This window comes from Schistocerca americana, chromosome 8 (genome assembly GCF_021461395.2).
Source record: "Schistocerca americana isolate TAMUIC-IGC-003095 chromosome 8, iqSchAmer2.1, whole genome shotgun sequence".
In the NCBI taxonomy this organism is placed as follows: Eukaryota; Metazoa; Arthropoda; class Insecta; order Orthoptera; family Acrididae; genus Schistocerca; species Schistocerca americana.
The window spans coordinates 237,865,568-237,885,525 of record NC_060126.1 but is presented as its reverse complement, the minus strand read 5'-3'; the positions used below and the strand labels follow the sequence as shown (position 1 = coordinate 237,885,525).

At 39.3% G+C, this 19,958-nt stretch overlaps 1 protein-coding gene across 1 annotated transcript in view; it reads right to left on the bottom strand.

Annotated features, from left to right (window-relative positions):
• LOC124544772 (nuclear migration protein nudC) overlaps positions 1–19,526 on the bottom strand; it is a 59,809-nt gene extending 40,283 nt beyond the window's left edge. Inside the window, exons 1-3 of the mRNA XM_047123449.1 lie at positions 19,355–19,526; positions 18,344–18,421; positions 9,680–9,901 (exon numbers count right to left, since the gene is read on the bottom strand). Of these exons, the coding sequence (XP_046979405.1) occupies positions 9,680–9,901; positions 18,344–18,421; positions 19,355–19,432 (378 nt within the window). The 5' untranslated portion in view covers positions 19,433–19,526. The remainder of the gene's footprint in view (positions 1–9,679; positions 9,902–18,343; positions 18,422–19,354) is intronic.
• Between the last annotated feature and the right edge of the window lie 432 nt (positions 19,527–19,958).

The window sequence follows — 19,958 nt, the reverse complement described above, 5'->3', positions numbered from 1 at the left end:
CTCACAGACAACCATACAATGACTGACGAACCTCCATCAATGGCCACCACACATGGTCAAAACCTCCTGCTTTCATGACCCCACCCACTTAGGCTCACTTGGAGTGACTGATCAGCTCAATGACTTGATTGATTGCATCCTCCATAAACCTGCATTCGGAAATTACCGTTTATTCATTCCATTTAGCTTAGACCTTAACACTGAGTTCTTATCCAGGAGGAGAAAAAATGTGATGGTCCCTCAGATCCACGACCAGTGGTCGGCCAAACTTTTGAAGCTTCTAAGTTTTTTTAAAAAAAAATCCTATTGTGAGGTACCAAAAGAATAAGAACTTTTTAAAAATCTTACATTTGTTTATCTCTTTGTTTAAAATGCAATGTCTCAACTGACTGACTAACTTGCTGACTCATCATTGCCCATCCCAAACCACAAAGGACAAGAACTTTAAATTTGTAGATGGTGTTGATCTTATACTGTCGGCATCATTTAAGAAGGAATTTTTTGAAATTCCACCCCTGAGAGGATAAAACGGGGGATGAAAATTTGTTACTATTAAGGCAATTCTGAAGCTAGACCGAAAACTGTCACTTGGTTTCTCCATCAGAAATTAAGAAATACTGCTACAGCATTTTTACAAGTTTAATACCTATGGAGATCAAATAACTGGTGAAAGAAAAACAAAACAAAAACCTACGCAGACCATACAATCTACGCTAATAAACTCGCAGGCGCTAAGTTAATAACAGCTACAGACTTACATTTCTAGTATACATGAAATTAATTTTTAATTAAACTGAATGTAAGAAAAAAGCTGAACTGTACATACGGAAGAACTTTAAGAGTAGTTAGTAATAAAGTACTGTAAAAACACACTTTTTCATCAGACTTATTAACTTCAAATAAAAGGACGGCACTCTCTTCTCTCCTCAATGTTTTTTTTATTTTATTTTATTTTTAATGTTGGGAGAATAGGCAGGGGCTGCCTTTCCTTAATAGGTGTTAAGCTCAGATTCACCCCCCCCCCCCCTCCATGAACCATGGACCTTGCCATTGGTGGGGAGGTTTGTGTGCCTCAACGATACAGATGGCCGTACCGTAGGTGCAACCACAACGGAGGGGTATCTGTTGAAAGGCCAGACAAACGTGTGGTTCCTGAAGAGGGGCAGCAGCCTTTTCAGTAGATGCAGGGGCAACAGTCTGGATGATTGACTGATCTGGCCCTATAACACTAACCAAAACGGCCTTGCTGTTTTGGTACTGCAAACGGCTGAAAGCAAGGGGAAACTACAGCTGTAATTTTTCTCGAGGGCATGCAGCTTTACTGTATGATTAAATGATGATGGCGTCCTCTTGGGTAAAATAGTCCCCCATTCGGATTTCTGGGCGGCGACTACTCAAGAGGACATCGTTATCAGGAGAAAGAAAACTGGAATTCTATGGATCGGAGCGTGGAATGTCCGATCCCTTAATCTGGCAGGTAGGTTAGAAAATTTAAAAAAGGGAAATGGATAGGTTAAAGTTAGATATAGTGGGAATTAGTGAAGTTCAGTGGCAGGAGGAACAAGACTTTTGGTCAGGTGAACACAGGGTTATAAATACAAAATCAAATAGGGGTAATGCAGGAGTAGGTTTAATAATGAATAAAAAAAATAGGAGTGCGGGTAAGCTACTACAAACAGCATGATGAACGCATTAATGTGGCCAAGATAGACACGAAGCCCACGCCTACTACAGTAGTACAAGTTTATATGCCAACTAGCTCTGCAGATGATGTAGTTGATGAAATGTATGATGAGATAAAAGAAATTATTCAGGTAGTGAAGGGAGATGAAAATTTAATAGTCATGGGTGACTGGAATTCGACAGTAGGAAGAGAAAGAGAAGGAAACGTAGTAGTGAATATGGATTGGGGCTAAGAAATGAAAGAGGAAGCCGCCTGTAGAATTTTGCACAAAGCATAACTTAATCATAGCTAACACTTGGTTCAAGAATCATGAAAGAAGGTTGTATACATGGAAAAACCCTGGAGATACTAAAAGGTTTCAGATAGATTACATAATGGTAAGACAGAGATTTAGGAACCAGATTTTAAATTTTAAGACATTTCCAGGGGCAGATGTGGACTCTGACCACAATCTATTGGTTATGAACTGCACATTAAAACTGAAGAAACTGCGAAAAGATGGGAATTTGAGGGGATGGGACCTGGATAAACTGAAAGAACCAGAGGTTGTACAGAGTTTCAGGGAGAGCATAAGGGAACAATTGACAGCAGTGGGGGAAAGAAGTACAGTAGAAGAAGAATGGGTAGCTTTGAGGAATGAAATAGTGAAGGCAGCAGAGGATCAAGTAGGTTAAAAATGAGGGCTAGTAGAAATCCTTGGGTAACAGAAGAGATACTGAATTTAATTGATGAAAGCAGAAAATACAAAAATGCAGTAAGTGAAGCAGGCAAAAAGGAATACAAACGTCCCAAAAATGAGATCGGCAGGAAGTGCAAAATGGCTAAGCAGGGATGGCTAGAGGACAAATGTAAGGATGAGGGGTAAGATAGATACTGCCTACAGGAAAATTAAAGAGACCTTTGGAGAAAAGAGAACCACTGCATGAATATCAAGAGCTCAGATGGAAACCCAGTTCTAAGCAAAGAAGGGAAAGCACAAAGGTGGAAGGAGTATATAGAGGGTCTATACAGGGGCAATGTTCTTGAGGACAATATTATGGAAATGGGAGAGGATGTAGATGAAGATGAAAGGGGAGATATGATACTGCATGAAGAGTTGGACAGACCACTGAAAGACCCGAGTCGAAACAAGGCCCCGGGAGTAGACAACATTCCATTAGAACTACTTACAGCCTTGGGAGAGCCAGTCCTGACAAACTCTACCATCTGGTGAGCAAGATGTATGAGACAGGCAAAATTCCTTCAGACTTCAAGAAGAATATAAGAATTCCAATCCCAAAGAAAGCAAGTGTTGACAGATGTGAAAATTACCAAACTATCAGTTTAGTAAGTCACAGCTGCAAAATACTAACATGAATTCTTTACAGACGAATGGAAAAACTGGCAGAAGCCGACCTCGGGGAAGATCAGTTTGGATTCCGTAGAAATGTTGGAACACGTGAGGCAATACTGACCCTACGACTTATCTTAGAAAATAGATTAAGGAAAGGCAAACCTATATTTCTAGCATTTGTAGACTTAGAGAAAACTTTTGACAATGTTGACTGGAATACTCTCTTTCAAATTCTAAAGGTGGCAAGGGTAAAATACAGGGAGCGAAAGGCGATTTACAATTTGTACAGAAACCAGATGGCAGCTATAAGAGTCGAGGGGCATGAAAGGGAAGCAGCGGTTGGGAAGGGAGTGAGACAGGGTTGTACCCTCTCCCTGATGCTATTCAATCTGTATATTGAGCAAGCACAAAAGGAAACAAAAGAAAAGTTCAGAGTAGGTATTAAAATCCACTGAGAAGAAATAAAAACTTTGAGGTTCGCCAATGACATTGTAATTCAGTCAGAGACAGCAAAGGACTTTGAAGAGCAGTTGAACGGAATGGACAGTGTCTTGAAAGGAGGGTATAAGATGAACATCAACAAAAGCAAAACGAGGATAATGGAATGTAGTCGAATTAAGTGGGGGATCTGCGGGAATTAGATTAGGAAATGAGACACTTAAAGTAGTAAAGGAGTTTTGCTATTTAGGGAGTAAAATAACTGATGATGGTTGAAGTAGAGAGGATATAAAATGTAGACTGCCAATGGCAAGAAAAGCGTTTCTGAAGAAGACAAATTTGTTAACATCGAGTATAGATTGAAGTGTCAGGAAGTCGTTTCTGAGAGTATTTGTATGGACTGTAGCCATGTATGGAAATGAAACATGGATGATAAATAGTTTAGACAAGAAGAGAATAGAAGCTTTCGAAATGTGGTGCTACAGAAGACTTCTGAAGATTAGATGGGTAGATCACATAACTAATGAGGAGGTATTGAATAGAATCGGGGAGAAGAGGAGTTTGTGGCACAACTTGACTAGAAGAAGGGATCGGTTGGTAGGACATGTTCTGAGGCATCAAGGGATCACCAATTTAGTACTGGAGGGCAGCGTGGAGGGTAAAAATCGTAGAGGGAGACCAAGAGATGAATACATTAAGCAGATTCAGAAGGATGTAGGCTGCAGTAGGTACTGGGAGATGAAGAGGCTTGCACAGGATAGAGTAGCATGGAGAGCTGCATCAAACCAGTCTCAGGACTGAAGACAACAACAACAACCTCAGATTTTTAGCTGTCTTATACTTCCTTTCTTTGAAGCAGAATCCATTGGGAAATTCACTTCAATCCCCAAATGAATGGTTTTGAAGGGACAATTCATGTTTCCTTTCCTTCCAAACTGATACATATACATAGCACGGAAACTGCACACATTTGTTCTTTATGTGGGTAAAGAAGTTATCAGTTTCCCATTTAGAAAGAAAGCGATAGGATTTTTGTTTTTTGCTTGAGCATGCTATCATTAGAAAACACCTAGCTTAGTATCAATGAATAAATCGATCTTCATGAGATAGTTAATATGTGATATACCTGGTAATCAAAAAGTCAGTATAAATTTAAAAACTGAATACATCATGAAATAATGTAGATAGAGAGGTACAAATTGACAGACACGCTTGGAATGACATGGGGTTTTATTAGAACCAAAAAAAATACAAAAGTTCAAAAAATGTCCGACAGATGGCACTTCATCTGATCAGAATAGCAATAATTAGCATAACAAAGTAAGACAAAGCAAAGATGATGTTCTTTACAGGAAATGCTCAATATGTCCACCATTATTCCTCAACAATAGCTGTAGTCGAGGAATAATGTTGTGAACAGCACTGTAAACCATGTCCGGAGTTATGGCGAGGCATTGGCATCGGATGTTGTCTTTCAGCATCCCTAGAGATGTCGGTCGATCACAATTCACTTGTGACTTCAGGTAACCCCAAAGCCAATAATCGGCATGGACTGGGGTCTGGGGACCTGGGAGGCCAAGCATGACAAAAGTGGAGGCTGAGCACACAATCATCACCAAACAACACGCGCAAGAGATCTTTCATGCGTCTAGTAATATGGGGTGGAGCACCATCCTGAATAAACATTGTACGTTCCAGCATGTGTTTATCAGCCAGGCTGGGGATGATGAAATTCTGTAACATATTGGCGTACCTCTCACCCGTCACGGTAACAGTTACACGATTGTCATGCGCAGTCACTGACGTTTTGCTGTCCAGCACCATCTGTCAGACATTTTGTGAACTGTTTTTTTTATATTTTTTGTTGTTTTTTTTGTTCTAATAAAACCCGATGTCACTCCAAGCATGTGTGTCAATTTTTACCTCTCCATCTACATTATTCCATGGTTTATTAAGTTTTCAAATTTATACTGACTTTTTGATCAGCCGGTACAAATGAAAAACAATGTGCATACCTTATGCCTATACAGGGTTCCTGGAAGGAAGCTTACAGTATTTACACATGATGTAGTGTGCAACACAGGAACAAAAAAAAAAAAGACACTATAAACACTGGTTGTAAATCTTATATCTTAGGAATTACAGTTTACTACTGTCAATGACCCCCACGTCTCTGTGCTACACTTCACAACTTGTGCTCAACGTGACAATCATCTGTTGCAACACAGCCTTCCACCCTATGTCTCATGAAATCTGGCATTCATTGGAACATCCCTGCTTGTTGCTGGATTGCGTCGCAGGTATTGAAGCGTATACACACCACTTACGGGGACCACATACAACAAGGTCTTTACAAGTCCCCAAAGCAAAAAATCCACAGGGTTAAAGTCAGAAGAATGGGCAGGCCATGGTATTGGCTCTCCCCAACCAACCCATCGCTCCTGAAAGACTCATGCTAGGTGATGCCTCAAGCAAAGTTGACAATGGGCCTGTGCCACATCATACATGTACATTTGCAGTTTTCATGTAATGGCAAAACAGTTAATTGGTTCTGAAGGAAATGACAATATTTAGAACCATTGAATTTGCTATGTAGAACCTAGGGACCTAAAAAGCTGTCCCTGTGATGCCTGAATGCTTGGACTCGCTGCATATGTTAGGGATAGAGTGACAGTTCATGGAAGACTGTCCAGACAACAGATTTAGCAGTACCTTCTGCTGTAGCTATCCTTCAGACACTTGTTCCAGAGATGTCCATCCTATTTTCTAATACTCACTGCAAGTTGTTTGAGGTCTGCCATGATCCCATGTTCATGGTGCAAAGCCACTGGAAAAGGGTACAAAACATCTTTACAGATGGTGTATGGCATTGTGGACATTTGGTGACATAGAGGTTAAAAGCCCGTTGGCTCCTTCCATCTGCTTCTTCATGGCAGAAGACCGTACCTCCCATCTCTTGTGTTGAATAGTAGGCCTCCATCGAGAGCTGTACAACCAGTGACAGACACGGAAATAAATTACAGTAATGTACTGCTGTCACAACAAATGGTGTGCTGTATGAACACTATGGGTACACTAGATAAAAGTAACATACTTGACCGATACATTACATACCGTAGTATGCTGCTGAATACTGCAAGTGTTCCTCGGTTGGGTGCATGGTTGATACCATTGAAAACACATTGTGCTGCATATCAAAGTGATTGGTATGCAAGATAGGTTCCTCGTCCACATGCAGGACATAACTCTGAAGATATGAGATTTATGACCAATGTTTATAGGACCTTTTTCCTTCCCTTAATGCAAACTACATCCTCTGTAAATATTGGAACTTTCTTCCAGACGTCTAATAGTGTAGCTCAAGTAAGGGCAAGCACATTCGCTGCTAGCCCTCTAGTGCTTATCGCCAACACCATTCAGAACACTTCATGTCCACTGTTTTGTTTCAGATTCCAGCCAAACACAGTGACTCTGAGGTTGTGACACTGTAATGGCCTGGTGAAGTGGCGTTGTATCGTATTTGTGTGCAGATGATTAAACTATCAACAAAAGTACTTATATTTAAACAGATTATGCAATATGAGAGATGATCGCAAATGTTTTGATTGTCATTTTTATTCTATTCATTAACTTGTACTACAGTAGACTTAATTTAATTTCATATTCCTTGCTACAAAAGCAAGGTGATTCCCTGATAATATTACAAACTTTCAAGGATGAATGAGTGTAAATGTATCAATTCGAGGTAACTGACCCTGGTCCGGAAAAAAGGAAGCCAAAAGTTTTACACAAAAATCATTCCAATACCTCTGACAGTGAAATACTTGAACCGCTGCTGTTACTAAGATCGCAGGGTAGGCAACTTTCAGGGTAGACCAAAACAAGGCAAAAATGTATAGTAAACATGTGTTCTAACATTAATACCTTGAGACCTATGAACTCTTGTTCATCTCTGCTACTGTGAAACACATCTCTTCTACAGAAGAAGTGCTCATAGCTCTTAAGGTAAGCATTTTAGAGATCATAATTGCTGGACTTTTTTTCTTGCTTTGACCCATACTACCTCCACCAAAAATACAGAAACCAAAGAACTTGCAGTGGAAGTGTTTCACAGTATCAAAGATGAACAAGTGTTTGTAGTTTTTAAGACTTGCATTTTAGAACTCATGTTTACTAGACTTTTTTTCATATTCTGATCCATACTACCAACCTCTGTACGTTGCCTACCCTACAACCTTTGCTAAAACAGTACCAGTAGATGTATTCCACGATCAGAGGTATTAGAACGATTTTTGCTTGGAAGTTTCGACTATCCTTTCTGCTCCACAATACTTTACCTCACATTGATACATTACCCTTCTCCATCATCCCTGAAAGTTTGTAACGTTACAGAATGACCATTTATGTATCACATTTGAAGATGACCATCTCCATAACATGCATTCAAGAATCCTGTTACTTCCATTTGAAATTTATAACGTAACTGATCAGTATGAGTAATGCACACCGGGGAGTTTGCAGTACTGGAAGACGGACAATGAAAGATTCACCCTCACACAACCTTTAACCCACAGTACTTACCCCCTACGCTCCTGAGATCAGTGACAAAATTTATCAACATCAATTAAAATTAGCATATCTTAAAATACTACTGTCTCTGTTAAGTATTTTTGTTTATTACTGAGCAGGGAAATTACACTCTCATGAAGTTCTTAACACCAGTTCATGTTTCTGGATTTGGATGTGCATTATTACATGTATACAAGTATCAAAAAATATGGCCGAGAGCTGCGGGCCACACAAACACTTGATTTGTGCCACATGCAAACTGAGGGCCAAAGTTTAATGATTAGAGATGCAGAGTTTCTATCTAATGTCACATCTTACAAGGGCTTTACTAAAGCAGGTTTTGCTTGAACATGAAACTGCACTTAATGTTGTTATAATTCTTTTTGCAGAGTACTGTGTACAGAGGACAATGAATTTAAACTTCTGAGGTTGCGTGTGGTGCATTGCAAATTCAATACTAGTCTACATATTTGGAAGTTTCACAAAAAAATTAATGACAAAGAACCAGACATATAAGTGATCGTATACATCTCAACTCTGTAAAGTGTATGGAGAAATTTGATGGCTCATGTACAGACTCAAATACTGATTAGCATAAAGAGTTTGTTGACTTGACATGCTAATAGAAACAATGCTGATTCAAATAGATCACTATGGCAACAGTGAGACCTCACACAGTGCAGAAAGTGATAACAATAGGTTCTTTCCATTTCATTCTTTTCTGTCTTGTAAAATTTATTCCAGCTAATTGATGCACCTACCAGTTCAAATTTTTACTTACTGTTACAAATTTCATTACTCATTTATTGACAACTGCTTGTATACATCCAATTTCCATTTTCCTGCTTCTTGAAAGTCTGACTGATGTTCTTCACAAGTAATATCCACTAACAAGACAAAGCTACACTGGTACACAAGCAGTATGTCGCCACTCTTCGCTGGTGGAATACGCACTTATTCTGCATTACGACAGTGGCAGTGCACTGGTATGACTTCTCTGTTCAACCACAGCTACTAATGCAAATACAAACTCTTAACCAAAAAATGTAGGAATTATACATTATTAATGTATGTGACATAACCAGCAAATTTTCAGGCTTTAAATTTGCAATTTTTCTACGTCAATAGCTGCAGCAGCAAGCTTCATCATATGGTCTTGCATTGGCATTATTCTGCAGAAACGACTAACCAGAAAACAATGAAAATCTGCCAGTAAATAGAGAGGAGTTGTAGCTATAAACTGTATACAATGTTTTTGAGGAAACTGCAGTCTGGCTTTTGTGACTCTTCAATAACACCTCTACGCAAAATAACACTGGGACAAGCTATAACACAACTTTTAATACACACATGTGAAATAAAAGTAGACAGTGAGGTGCTACGCATCAACATCATGCGAGAGGAGCCTGAAGCTAGGAGTCAATCATTAGGAAACAGATGATAGAATTTTTATCACATTTACAGTCCAATTCTTGCCCACTGGTGGGCACAGAAGCTTAAACTCCAACTCTCTTTTATGAAAGAAGTTCTAAATGCTGGCAGGACCAGCAATATCTTTGCATTTCTATAAAAGTTCAAGGCTGTAGTGACGAAACGAGATGATGCAAACAAACTGCACAATTAATCTATCAAACTGACTCGATGCATATACTAACCTGATCGATTTCATCCTGCAATTTCTTGGCCTCTTCTTCGGTAAGTTCAGTAATGGACGCTGCTTCTTCAGCCTGTTGTTGCTTCTGTAGTTCCTGTTCCTTCTTTCTCTGTGCTTCTGCTTTTTCACGGCGTCTTTTCTCACTGGCTTCTCGTTCCTCAGCTTTCTGTGCTTCCATGTCTAATGCCACCTTTTCATATTTCTTGAACTTTTCCATTACCAACTACACAAAAAATGGAGTCACCCTTCAAGTTAATGTATCATGTGCTTTAAAATACTTCTTTTCAATGCATATAAACGGAAAATACAGGATACAATATAAGTAATGGACGGAATAACTCACCACATAGCTGACACTTTGTGCGGTTAATAAACAGATACAAAAGACTAAAAACCAACATCGCTCACCCATCCTGTGTTTATAACACATCCCAAAATATCTTACTTTGTGACTTAACATATGGTTTCCTGGAGATAGCAAGTGTTTCCTGATTTACATTTATCCTTTAAATACACAATGAAGTTAGAATTATGTTTACTGATAGTCTTTCTCATGCAGGGCTTTATCACAAACTTGAAGTGACTATATTTATCCTTTCTCACAGAGTCAAAATGTGTTTCCAATCCCTCTTTTCTCAGGTACCTAGCTTAGGTATTTCTTTTCTACCACATAACACAATCATTTACTAACACACACAGACAAGGTGCAGTCAACCAACAAAATTCAAAATTTGTTCCCAAAAGTTCTGCGCACTATAAAATCTTATAAAAGGTCAAATAATTCACAGTTATACTTACAAGGACTATCTGAATTATAATCTCCACTTTTACTTAAGAAATGTAGCAGTATAGAAACATAAGTCGCCACTGACACACACAGTTGGTCAACGAGCCCAGAGCTACAGCAGTTGGAAGATCAGACTACTGCTCATTTGCCTACAATAGCTCTTTAAAAGTGTTATGCAACTCAAGTGTCCCGACATATATGCAATTTGTTCTTTAACACAGTTTTTAAAGGTATAAAATCACAAAATTGTTGCTAATCACGTTGAAATGTAAGGAACCTCGAGTTTCAGAGGACTACTACTTAAACCCCCCCCCCCCCCCCCCCACACACACACACACAACTCTGCGAGTTTCAATTAAGGTATACATGCCACGGTGTTATTGTTGTACTAAGGTCAAAACATGCGGACAAAGGTCACAAAACTTGAAGCCTGCAGGTTGCACTCAGCCCTTTAAGGTTATTTCTGCAGACTCCATCACCTATTATGCTACGTAAATACTCTGTCACCTTGAGCGGAAGTGCCAAAACTCAACTAGACGTTAACATTTTGAAAAGTGACTACCATTTGACAGACCCTAACGAGTGCACTGCTGCGCATTCATGAATCAACAATAGATCAATCCTGATCAAAGTTTTTGTCAGTAGTCTGTCATCATCATCATCATCATCTTGTCGCTCGACATGTATCGGTAAGCTGGTAATATTAAAAGACTATGACATCATGATGTTTTCCACTGGTGCCAACAGCAGCACCACAACTGCTGCGTCCTGAAAAGTTTGGCACACAAAATTTAAGTTTCTGAAGTTTAATTGCAGCTGTGGGTATGCAGTAGAGGCGAGGTCGGGCAATAACATAGGTTAATTAAGTAAGACACTGGGCAGTATTGTTGAACTTATATCAAAACATTCCAGGCAGACATGGTTGCTACCCTGGTCATGGCTGAAGCACTGACACACTGTGACCAAAAGCGAAGTAATACTTTGTACCTCAAGAGCACTTGCACGCTACCGAGGAACTCACAACTGCAAATATAACACGGCCTAACAACCTGTGCTCGGCACTGAGTGAACTAAGAAAAGCTAGCAGGCAAGTAGTATGGTGAACCCGCTCCCCTCAACCCCATCAGCAGAACTATGTCAGAAGTGTGGCTATAAGGGCATAAATAAGAGAACTACAGAGTTTTTGAGTTTCAGAGAAACCATGTCTATAGCTGGGTGAAGAAGACCAGAAGACTGGATGGCTACCTGCCCGATTAACACACTGAGTTCTGGCACAAGGTGCTCCATACGTGTGGTGTGGGGCCTGCAGGACTTGAGGGAAACTGAAATGGGGAGCTGGTGCCCAGCCAGCCTCCACCCTCTGAGGGTCTTCCAACTGATGGACTGTAAACCCTGGGGAGTGATGGGGACGTTCCTGTTTGGCATTAGGACATCTAGTGTCGGCTACTGCAACAAAGTGCACGACATGGGGCAATGGTGCCTAATCAACACAACTTCGGACGGCCTGGGCAGATCGTGCCCACCTTTCAAGGCTGGCGACCCACATGGCACCTCAACATCTGCCACCGTGACGGACAACAGGCCTCACCAGCATGATCGAGGTGTCAGTGTATCCAACTGTTGGCTACATAAAAACCTGTAAATACTAACTAATGTTTAACTGCATGTTGCAACATGAATCTGTCCTCTCCCTCACCATTTCTCTTGCCCATCATGACACATAGCTGCCCAGAATAGGATTGGTCCTTGCAAAACAGCTGTATTGCAGCTGCTCAATGAACAGGTGTCCAGTGTTAATAAAACAATTGATGAAGCTATTCCTGGTCCATTAGTCATTTTTATTACCACAAAAATTTAACATATATGAACACGAACTTCTTTATAATACGCTTCCACGAAACTTATTGCACCTATGTACCATTTCTGCCATAGCTGCTACTGGTGCATGGTGCCCAAGTTAGTAGCAATGCAGAAGAAAGAGAAACATTTTCCCCACCTCACACCCTTCTAAATTCCGCTGTGGCCTTCACACCCCACCACTTCATGCAACAGCTGCAGCGACAGATTTTAGTTTTGTACGGATCAATTTGTTTAGTGGGTGAAAATAAGTTCTATTTTCCTTTTGGAAAAGAGTTATAAATTTGTGTAATTATTCTGTGTCTTAATTATTCTGTATCTGGTATGTTTATATACATAAAAATATTATTTATTACTAAAATGTTTTATTGTTTTAATAATTTTAACATAGATTCATTTATTTCAATGCTTTGTATTCAGCATTTTGACTGAAACCAAGTGGTAGAAAATTTAAGGAAGAATTGGAGGCAAATATCAAAGCTTTCAAAAAAGTGGGAATTTGAATTCTTTTGCTGTTAAGTAAATAATAAAATAATTGCCTTGATATGCAATCCTGCTATTAGTGTACCAAAATTATGCTATTAGTGTTCCAAAATTATGTAACATTAGTCATCATTATAACAACGCAGGTCAACACACAATAATTACGAAGGATTAATGAGATAAGAAAGGTTTGAAGAGCTTGAGTTGGGATTGAAGAAACATGTTTTAACCAACAACACAAGACAGTGAAGTGGCAGTGCATGTAAGTTACAGCTTGTTGGAGTTGATAACTAAATACTCTAAACCTTTTACTGAAGGTGATCATCTAAGAGAATACATAATAAAAACTGCAGAAATTGTTTGCCTAGGAAGTGTGAAGACTCTTCATCAAGCAACCCCTTTGTCTTGGAACACAGTTACAAAAAGAGTTACTGATTTGGCTGACAAAGTATTCAGATCCAATTTTAAAAAATCTTCATTTCAAAACTTTTACCATTTCCTGTATGAGACTACTGACATTTGAGGCGTACCTCATTTGGTTATGCTTCTTCATACTTGTAACACAGATTTCAATAATTCTGAAGACTTGTTCTAATAAGTTTCTATGCAAAACACTTGTATAGGATGCTACAGTGGAACTGCTTTATTGACTACAAAAAAATCATGGTTTTGTTTCATTACTGTCAAAAAAGGAAGTAAAATCCACGAGTCAAAGAGTCATCACCAGCATTGGATTAGAAATCAGTAAGTATTGTGCATAAAGGCAACGTATACTTGAGTTTCGAATCAGCAACAGTTCTTTCACTCCGATCATTTGCATATGTCACATTACAATGCGGTATGTTGGCTATTCTTAAACAATTCTCAGACTGAAAAGGGGTAACATGTCAGTTCTTAACAATTTAAAATAAAGATACAATACAGTTTTTAGAGAAAATATGGTTGCAATGTTTACCCTTTGTGGTTGATATAACAAAACACTTGCACAACTAAAATCTGAAACGTTAAGGAAAAGATCAGATCATTATGGACAACGTACTCTAGTTTTATGGGGAAAACAGTTGAAAAATAAAGATTTAATACAATTCCCAACATGGAGAAAAAACAAAAGAAAACTTGTTAAGGTGAAACAACATCAAACAAAAATATATTCAGAAAAAAATCTTGAGCCTCAGAAATGAGTTTCAATCAAGATTTGCAGATTTTAAATCATTGTAAAAAAAAGTTTTACATGTTCTTTTTGATTTGTATAATAGATATGGAATTAGTACCCAATCAAATACAGACTGAGACCCTGTGTGACCCACATCTGAAGATTGATTTAATGACATTGCATGTCTATATTTCATACATATTTGTCTGCCCGAGCAACCGTAAGTGGAATGACCATGTAAAATAAATGGGAAAATCTCATGCCAGATTCATAGGAACTGTAACTCATCAATGAAGGAAATTGCTTAGAAGGCTCTTCTGCAACCGATTATTGAGTACTGTTCATCAATATGGGGTCCTTACCAGGTAGGACTGATAAGAGGACAGAAAGAAGATCCAACGAAGAGTGGCATGTTTCGTCAATGGATCATTTAGTCGTCATGAGAGCATACTGAGATTCTCAATGAACTCCACTGTCAACCATTACAAGAGAGGCATTGTGCATCACGGAGAGATTTATTACTAAAAATTCGAGAAAGAGCTTTCTGGGAAGAGTCAGACAACATTACTTTCAGCCACATACATCTCGCGTGACAACCACAATTTGAGAAATTAGAGCCAATAAAGAGCCTTACTGACTACCATTCTTCCCATGTGTTGTTTATGAGAGGGAGGTGTCAGTTAGTGGTACCAGAAGGAACCTGCACCCCACCCACCCATGAGATGGCTTGCGGAGTATGATATAAGGGCAGGAAATTTTTGAAACTTTGCATTTGAATTATTTCCTTGTTTGGAAGTACTTTTCAATCTAAGCAGCTATTGTCAATCATTAAAGGAAATAAATCTCCTGCCAGATCTAAAATTTCAGGCATTAACCTTGGGGCAGTTTTTAAAGCACTTACTGTGAATAAGTTCTGAAATAGGGACGAGAGTAGCCGGGAAGAAAGTGCCGGGCGGGAAGAAAGTGCCGGGCGGGAAAAATACAGAGGATACTATGAATGTTCACAAATGACTTGACACATTACAATACATATCATCATTAGCTAAGTGAACTCCTGGTGTCATCTAGGAAATGCAAATTGTTAAACACATAGTACCACGCAATTAAAGTAAACAACTTCGCAATAAAGAGTGCCACTGTAAGGTAAATACTGGCAGATTCATAAGGTGTCACTAAGAAGCTTGAGACCAATAGCAAGAGGCCTGTCAGTAAACAATAGAGTAACCAGATGAAGGAGCTGAATCATGTAATTTAAGCAACAGACAAAAAGCTGGATTCAATGTTAACACAAGGCATTTGAGTTTGATGCCTTAGCAATCTCACAGTCATTACGAACAGAATACCATCTCAGTGGAGCAAAAAAAAAAAAAAAAATCAGCAGCAGTCATTTAGAAAGTAGTATTTATGGACACAACTCAATTTGGGGAACTGCAAAAAACCAATGTCAAGAAGGCTAGAGGGACAACTGAAACCTGACCGTCCAAAATATGAGGCCAGTATTTTACACACACTGTTACCTTACATACTACAAGCTATGGTTTAGATATGTGAGATCATCAATGAAGTAGTTATAATATCAATCTACAAATTGGTTTAAACAATAGCACTTTACTAGGCAAGGTCCTACTGAGTGTGGTATGCCCTCATCTTAACTTGAGCTAACTTACTCAGCTAGTTGTAGGAGGATTTACCAGTCATCACAGGCTCTGAACTGTGGTGCAGACAACTACAAGAATACACTGTTTCAGTGGGGAGTTTTGTGGAATTTTTGGTCAGAAAAAAGGTAAAATTCATGGCTTGGATGATTTAGGAAAACCACAGAAAACCTAAATCAGGATGGCTAAAAGGGGGACTTGAGTCAAGTGCCTTATCACTGCACTACTTCACCAAGTGAGATAACTTTAAGTCAGCAAAGCAAGTCTTGCAAATGATTTGGGCAAGGGCCTATATCAAGGGCAGAGCCATTACATACAGTGTGTTTCTGTCAGGTCATTGGAAGTGTCTGATTCCATCCACTTGCTTTAAGTCAAGGCTTAATGGTGGTGTGACATCACTACGGTGTGGTGGTGGTGGTGGTGGTGGTGGTGGTGGTGGTGGTGGTTAGTGTTTAATGTCCCGTCGACAATAAGGTCATTAGAGACGGAGTGCAAGCTCGGTGGTGGTGGTGGTGGTTAGTGTTTAACGTCCCGTCGACATCGAGGTCATTAGAGACGGAGCGCAAGCTCGGGTTAGGGAAGGATTTGGAAGGAAATCGGCCGTGCCCTTTCAAAGGAACCATCCCGGCATTTGCCTGAAACGATTTAGGGAAATCACGGAAAACCTAAATCAGGATGGCCGGAGACGGCATTGAACTGTCATCCTCCCGAATGCGAGTCCAGTGTGCTAGCCACTGCGCCACCACGCTCGGTGCTACGGTGTGGTGTTTTTGAGTTAGTTCTTGTTTGTAGAGGTCATGGTTTTATATTTGATAGTGCACAACAGTGGTGGATGTTGATGTGTGGAGTTGTTTAACATGCAGCATTGGATTCATTCGAGTCTTATTTATCACTGTGGTAACGTGTGTTTATTTGAGTCTGGATTTGGAAATGTCTGCTTTGATTTCAGTGAGTTGTTATGTTTTCATGTGTTTGCGATTTTATTAGGTTTGATTAGTTTGGTGTTTGCTGCATGGAATGAAATGTGGTATTTATTTCTCTTTTTTTGTTAGGCATGGATATGACTGATAAGTTTACTAGCTTATGATTATGTGCTGCTTTGGTTGAAGATCTGCTGTCAATAATAAAATTTCTACAGTTGGATTAATAGCAGAATATGTTAGGTGATGGGCCTGTGGGCAGTGCATGAAGTTGATGAGAATCCTGGTGTCCCTAACCATAGACCCATATATATGGTGTTGTCTCCATGATATTATATAGTGTTTGGTATAGTGTGGTACGTGGTAGGCCATAAGGAAGGTTGTTTTGCTCATATATATATATATATATATATATATATATATATATATATATATATATATATATATATATATATATATATATATATATATATATATCTGTTAACCATAGTATTCAGTTGATTAATATAGTGATAGCTTCATTAATACACACATCAAAAAAAGTTTTGCATCACCCCAGTTCCCAGAACTTCTGAAGATAGACATTGACTGTGGATATTGTATCACAGACACAGTCTGTTTGACTGTTCAGACATGTCACTAAAACCACCCAACATGTAAATAACCAAGCATGAGCTGCGCTTATTAGATGGAGGGAGTCGGACAGCTGATTAGTTCCAGTCATTCCACCAGCAAGGACGTACATGCCTCATGTTGTCTGTAGTTCAAACATGCCTAGACAGTCAATACCGCGGTTCAATTGCATCCACATTGTTACTTTGTGCCAGGAAGGGGCCTCAACAAAGGAAGTGCTCAGGTGTCTCGGAGTTAACCAAAGCAATGTTGTTCGGACATGGAGGAGATACAAAGAGACAGGAACTGCTAATGACATACCTCGCTCAGGCTGCCCAAGGGCTACTACTGCAGTGGATGACTGCTACCTACGGATTATGACTCAGAGGAACCCTGACAGCAATGCCACCATGTTGAATAATGCTTTTCATGCAGTTACAGGACGTCGTGTTACCAAACCGCACGCAATAGGATGCATGATGTGCAACTTCACTCCTGACGACCATTGTGAGATCCATCTTTGCAACCATGACATCACGCAGTGCAGTAAAGATGGGATCAATAACATCCAAAATGGACCGCTCAGGATTGGCATCACATTCTCTTCACCGATGAAAGTTGCCTATGCCTCCAACCAGAAAATCATTGGAGATTTGTTTGGAGGCAACCTGTTCAGTCTGAATGCCTTAGTCACACTGTCCAACGAGTGCAGCAAGGTGGAGATTCCCTGCTGTTTTGGGGCGGCATTATGTGGTGCCGACATAAACCACTGGTGGTCATGGAAGGCACTGAAACAGCTGTACAATACGCGAATGCCATCATCCAACCAATAGTGCAATCATATCGGCAGCATATTGGAGAGGCATTCGTCTTCATGGACGACAATTCACACCCCCTTCGCGCACATCTTGTGAATGACTTCGTTCAGAATAACGACATCATTCGACTAGAGTGGCCAGCGTGTTCTCCAGACATGAGCCACACTGAAAATGCCTGGGATAGATCGAAAAAGGCTGTTTATGAATGACGTGAGCCACCAACCATTCTGAGGGATCTATGCAGAATCATTGTTGAGGAGTGGGACAATCTGGACCAACAGTGCCTTGATGAACTTTTGGATAGTATGACTTTGAATTACCCACAGGAAAATTGTGTTATAATTTGTTTTACTACTCTATACATTTAAATTAAGACTTACTTTTTCTCCTGCTCCTTTACCCCCACCAGTAAAGAAATCAGTTTTCCTTGCTAGGAAACTGAAGATGGTGTCCAGTAGCTGAAAGAAGTATGATGTATTAATCCTTCAGAACAGCAGTGCAGTGTTTGAATACAATTTACACTACCGCAAGATCACTCTTACCAATCCTAGAGGTAGGCCACTAGCACAATAAATGTTGAGCAGAGCAAAACATTTTTTCTTTATGTCTATGGCCTTTCGGAGTCATGAACTTTAAATATGAAATACTAATGTATATCAGCATTCATATCTGACTGACTTAGATGTTTACAGGCTAAGCATAAATTTCTTAATCTACAAAAATTATCACCTCACATTCCTGTACCTTATTGTCAAAGACTGGGGGAAATTTTTATTATCTAGTGTTTTTCGCTCAACCAATTTAGATAGGCCTACTCAGGTTATTAAATAATAGGCAGAAGTGAAGAAAAAAAATTACTATCACTAGGCCTATAATTCGGGCAAAATACCTGCTTACCACATTTTGCAATTCCATCACCTAGTATCTCACGCATGACATTTTCTAATATTTCTGACGTTCATGTAAACTGAAAACGACCTGCCAACCCTGAACACTACGTTTGAAAAGCAGACAACCATGGTGACAATATGTATTTCCCACATGCTTGCTGATAAGGAAGCCAATAGTTTCCTGTTCTAATTTCAAATAGTGCGTTTGCAGTATTTTTGAAAATATTGAGAGTATAGAAAATATAATATTCCGGTAGAGTTGCACATAAAACTGTGTAAGATCCAGGTTCTTAACAAACTTGACAACATATTCCTGAGCTGCACGATCGATGTTTCTAGAATCAACAACCGTAACATACGTAGTACCTTGCTATATTGTTAAAATACATAGAGTCACCAAAGCATTGCAATCTGGAATGCGTACACAAGGAACTAAAAAGCATTAAAGGAAAATAATACAAATTCAGTGACATAATATACACACGTTGCATTTGACTGTACCTCTTGGACACCACCTTCATGTTGCTGTGCCATAGCAAGCAACATTCCATCAAATTTTTCTGGATCATTTGGTTGCATTTTTCACACACCAACAACAAAAACAAAATCCACAAACACCGGCAACTCCTAACCCACCAACTCGTTGCTACGCGCAGTAGAACTTCGAATTCAACAAAGATACTATACAATATACATTGAAATCAAACTCAATCTTCGACTGAAATCGAATATCGAAAAATCCGTCATTGAAAGTAGAGTATCTTTCAGGCCAAAAGAATATCGAAATGAATTGAGCTGTGTTAAGCATACGCCACAGCACAGAGCAAATTTCGTTTCCACAGGCAATGAAATCTTGCACGTTCATTCCCTCAACATAATCTTGAGAAACAATCCTCAGGCCGCAAAACGGAAACCCTGGATTATTAAAGGGATCAGAATTTCCTGTTGAACAAAAAGAAATTTATATGACTCCCTAAGGCTACCTAATGATACCATCAAAAAGAAGGACCACTGATTGTACTGTAATATTTTAAAAATCCAAAACTATGTACATAACATCTGAAATTGATAACACAAATAACAAATCAAAAACCATCTGGTAAGT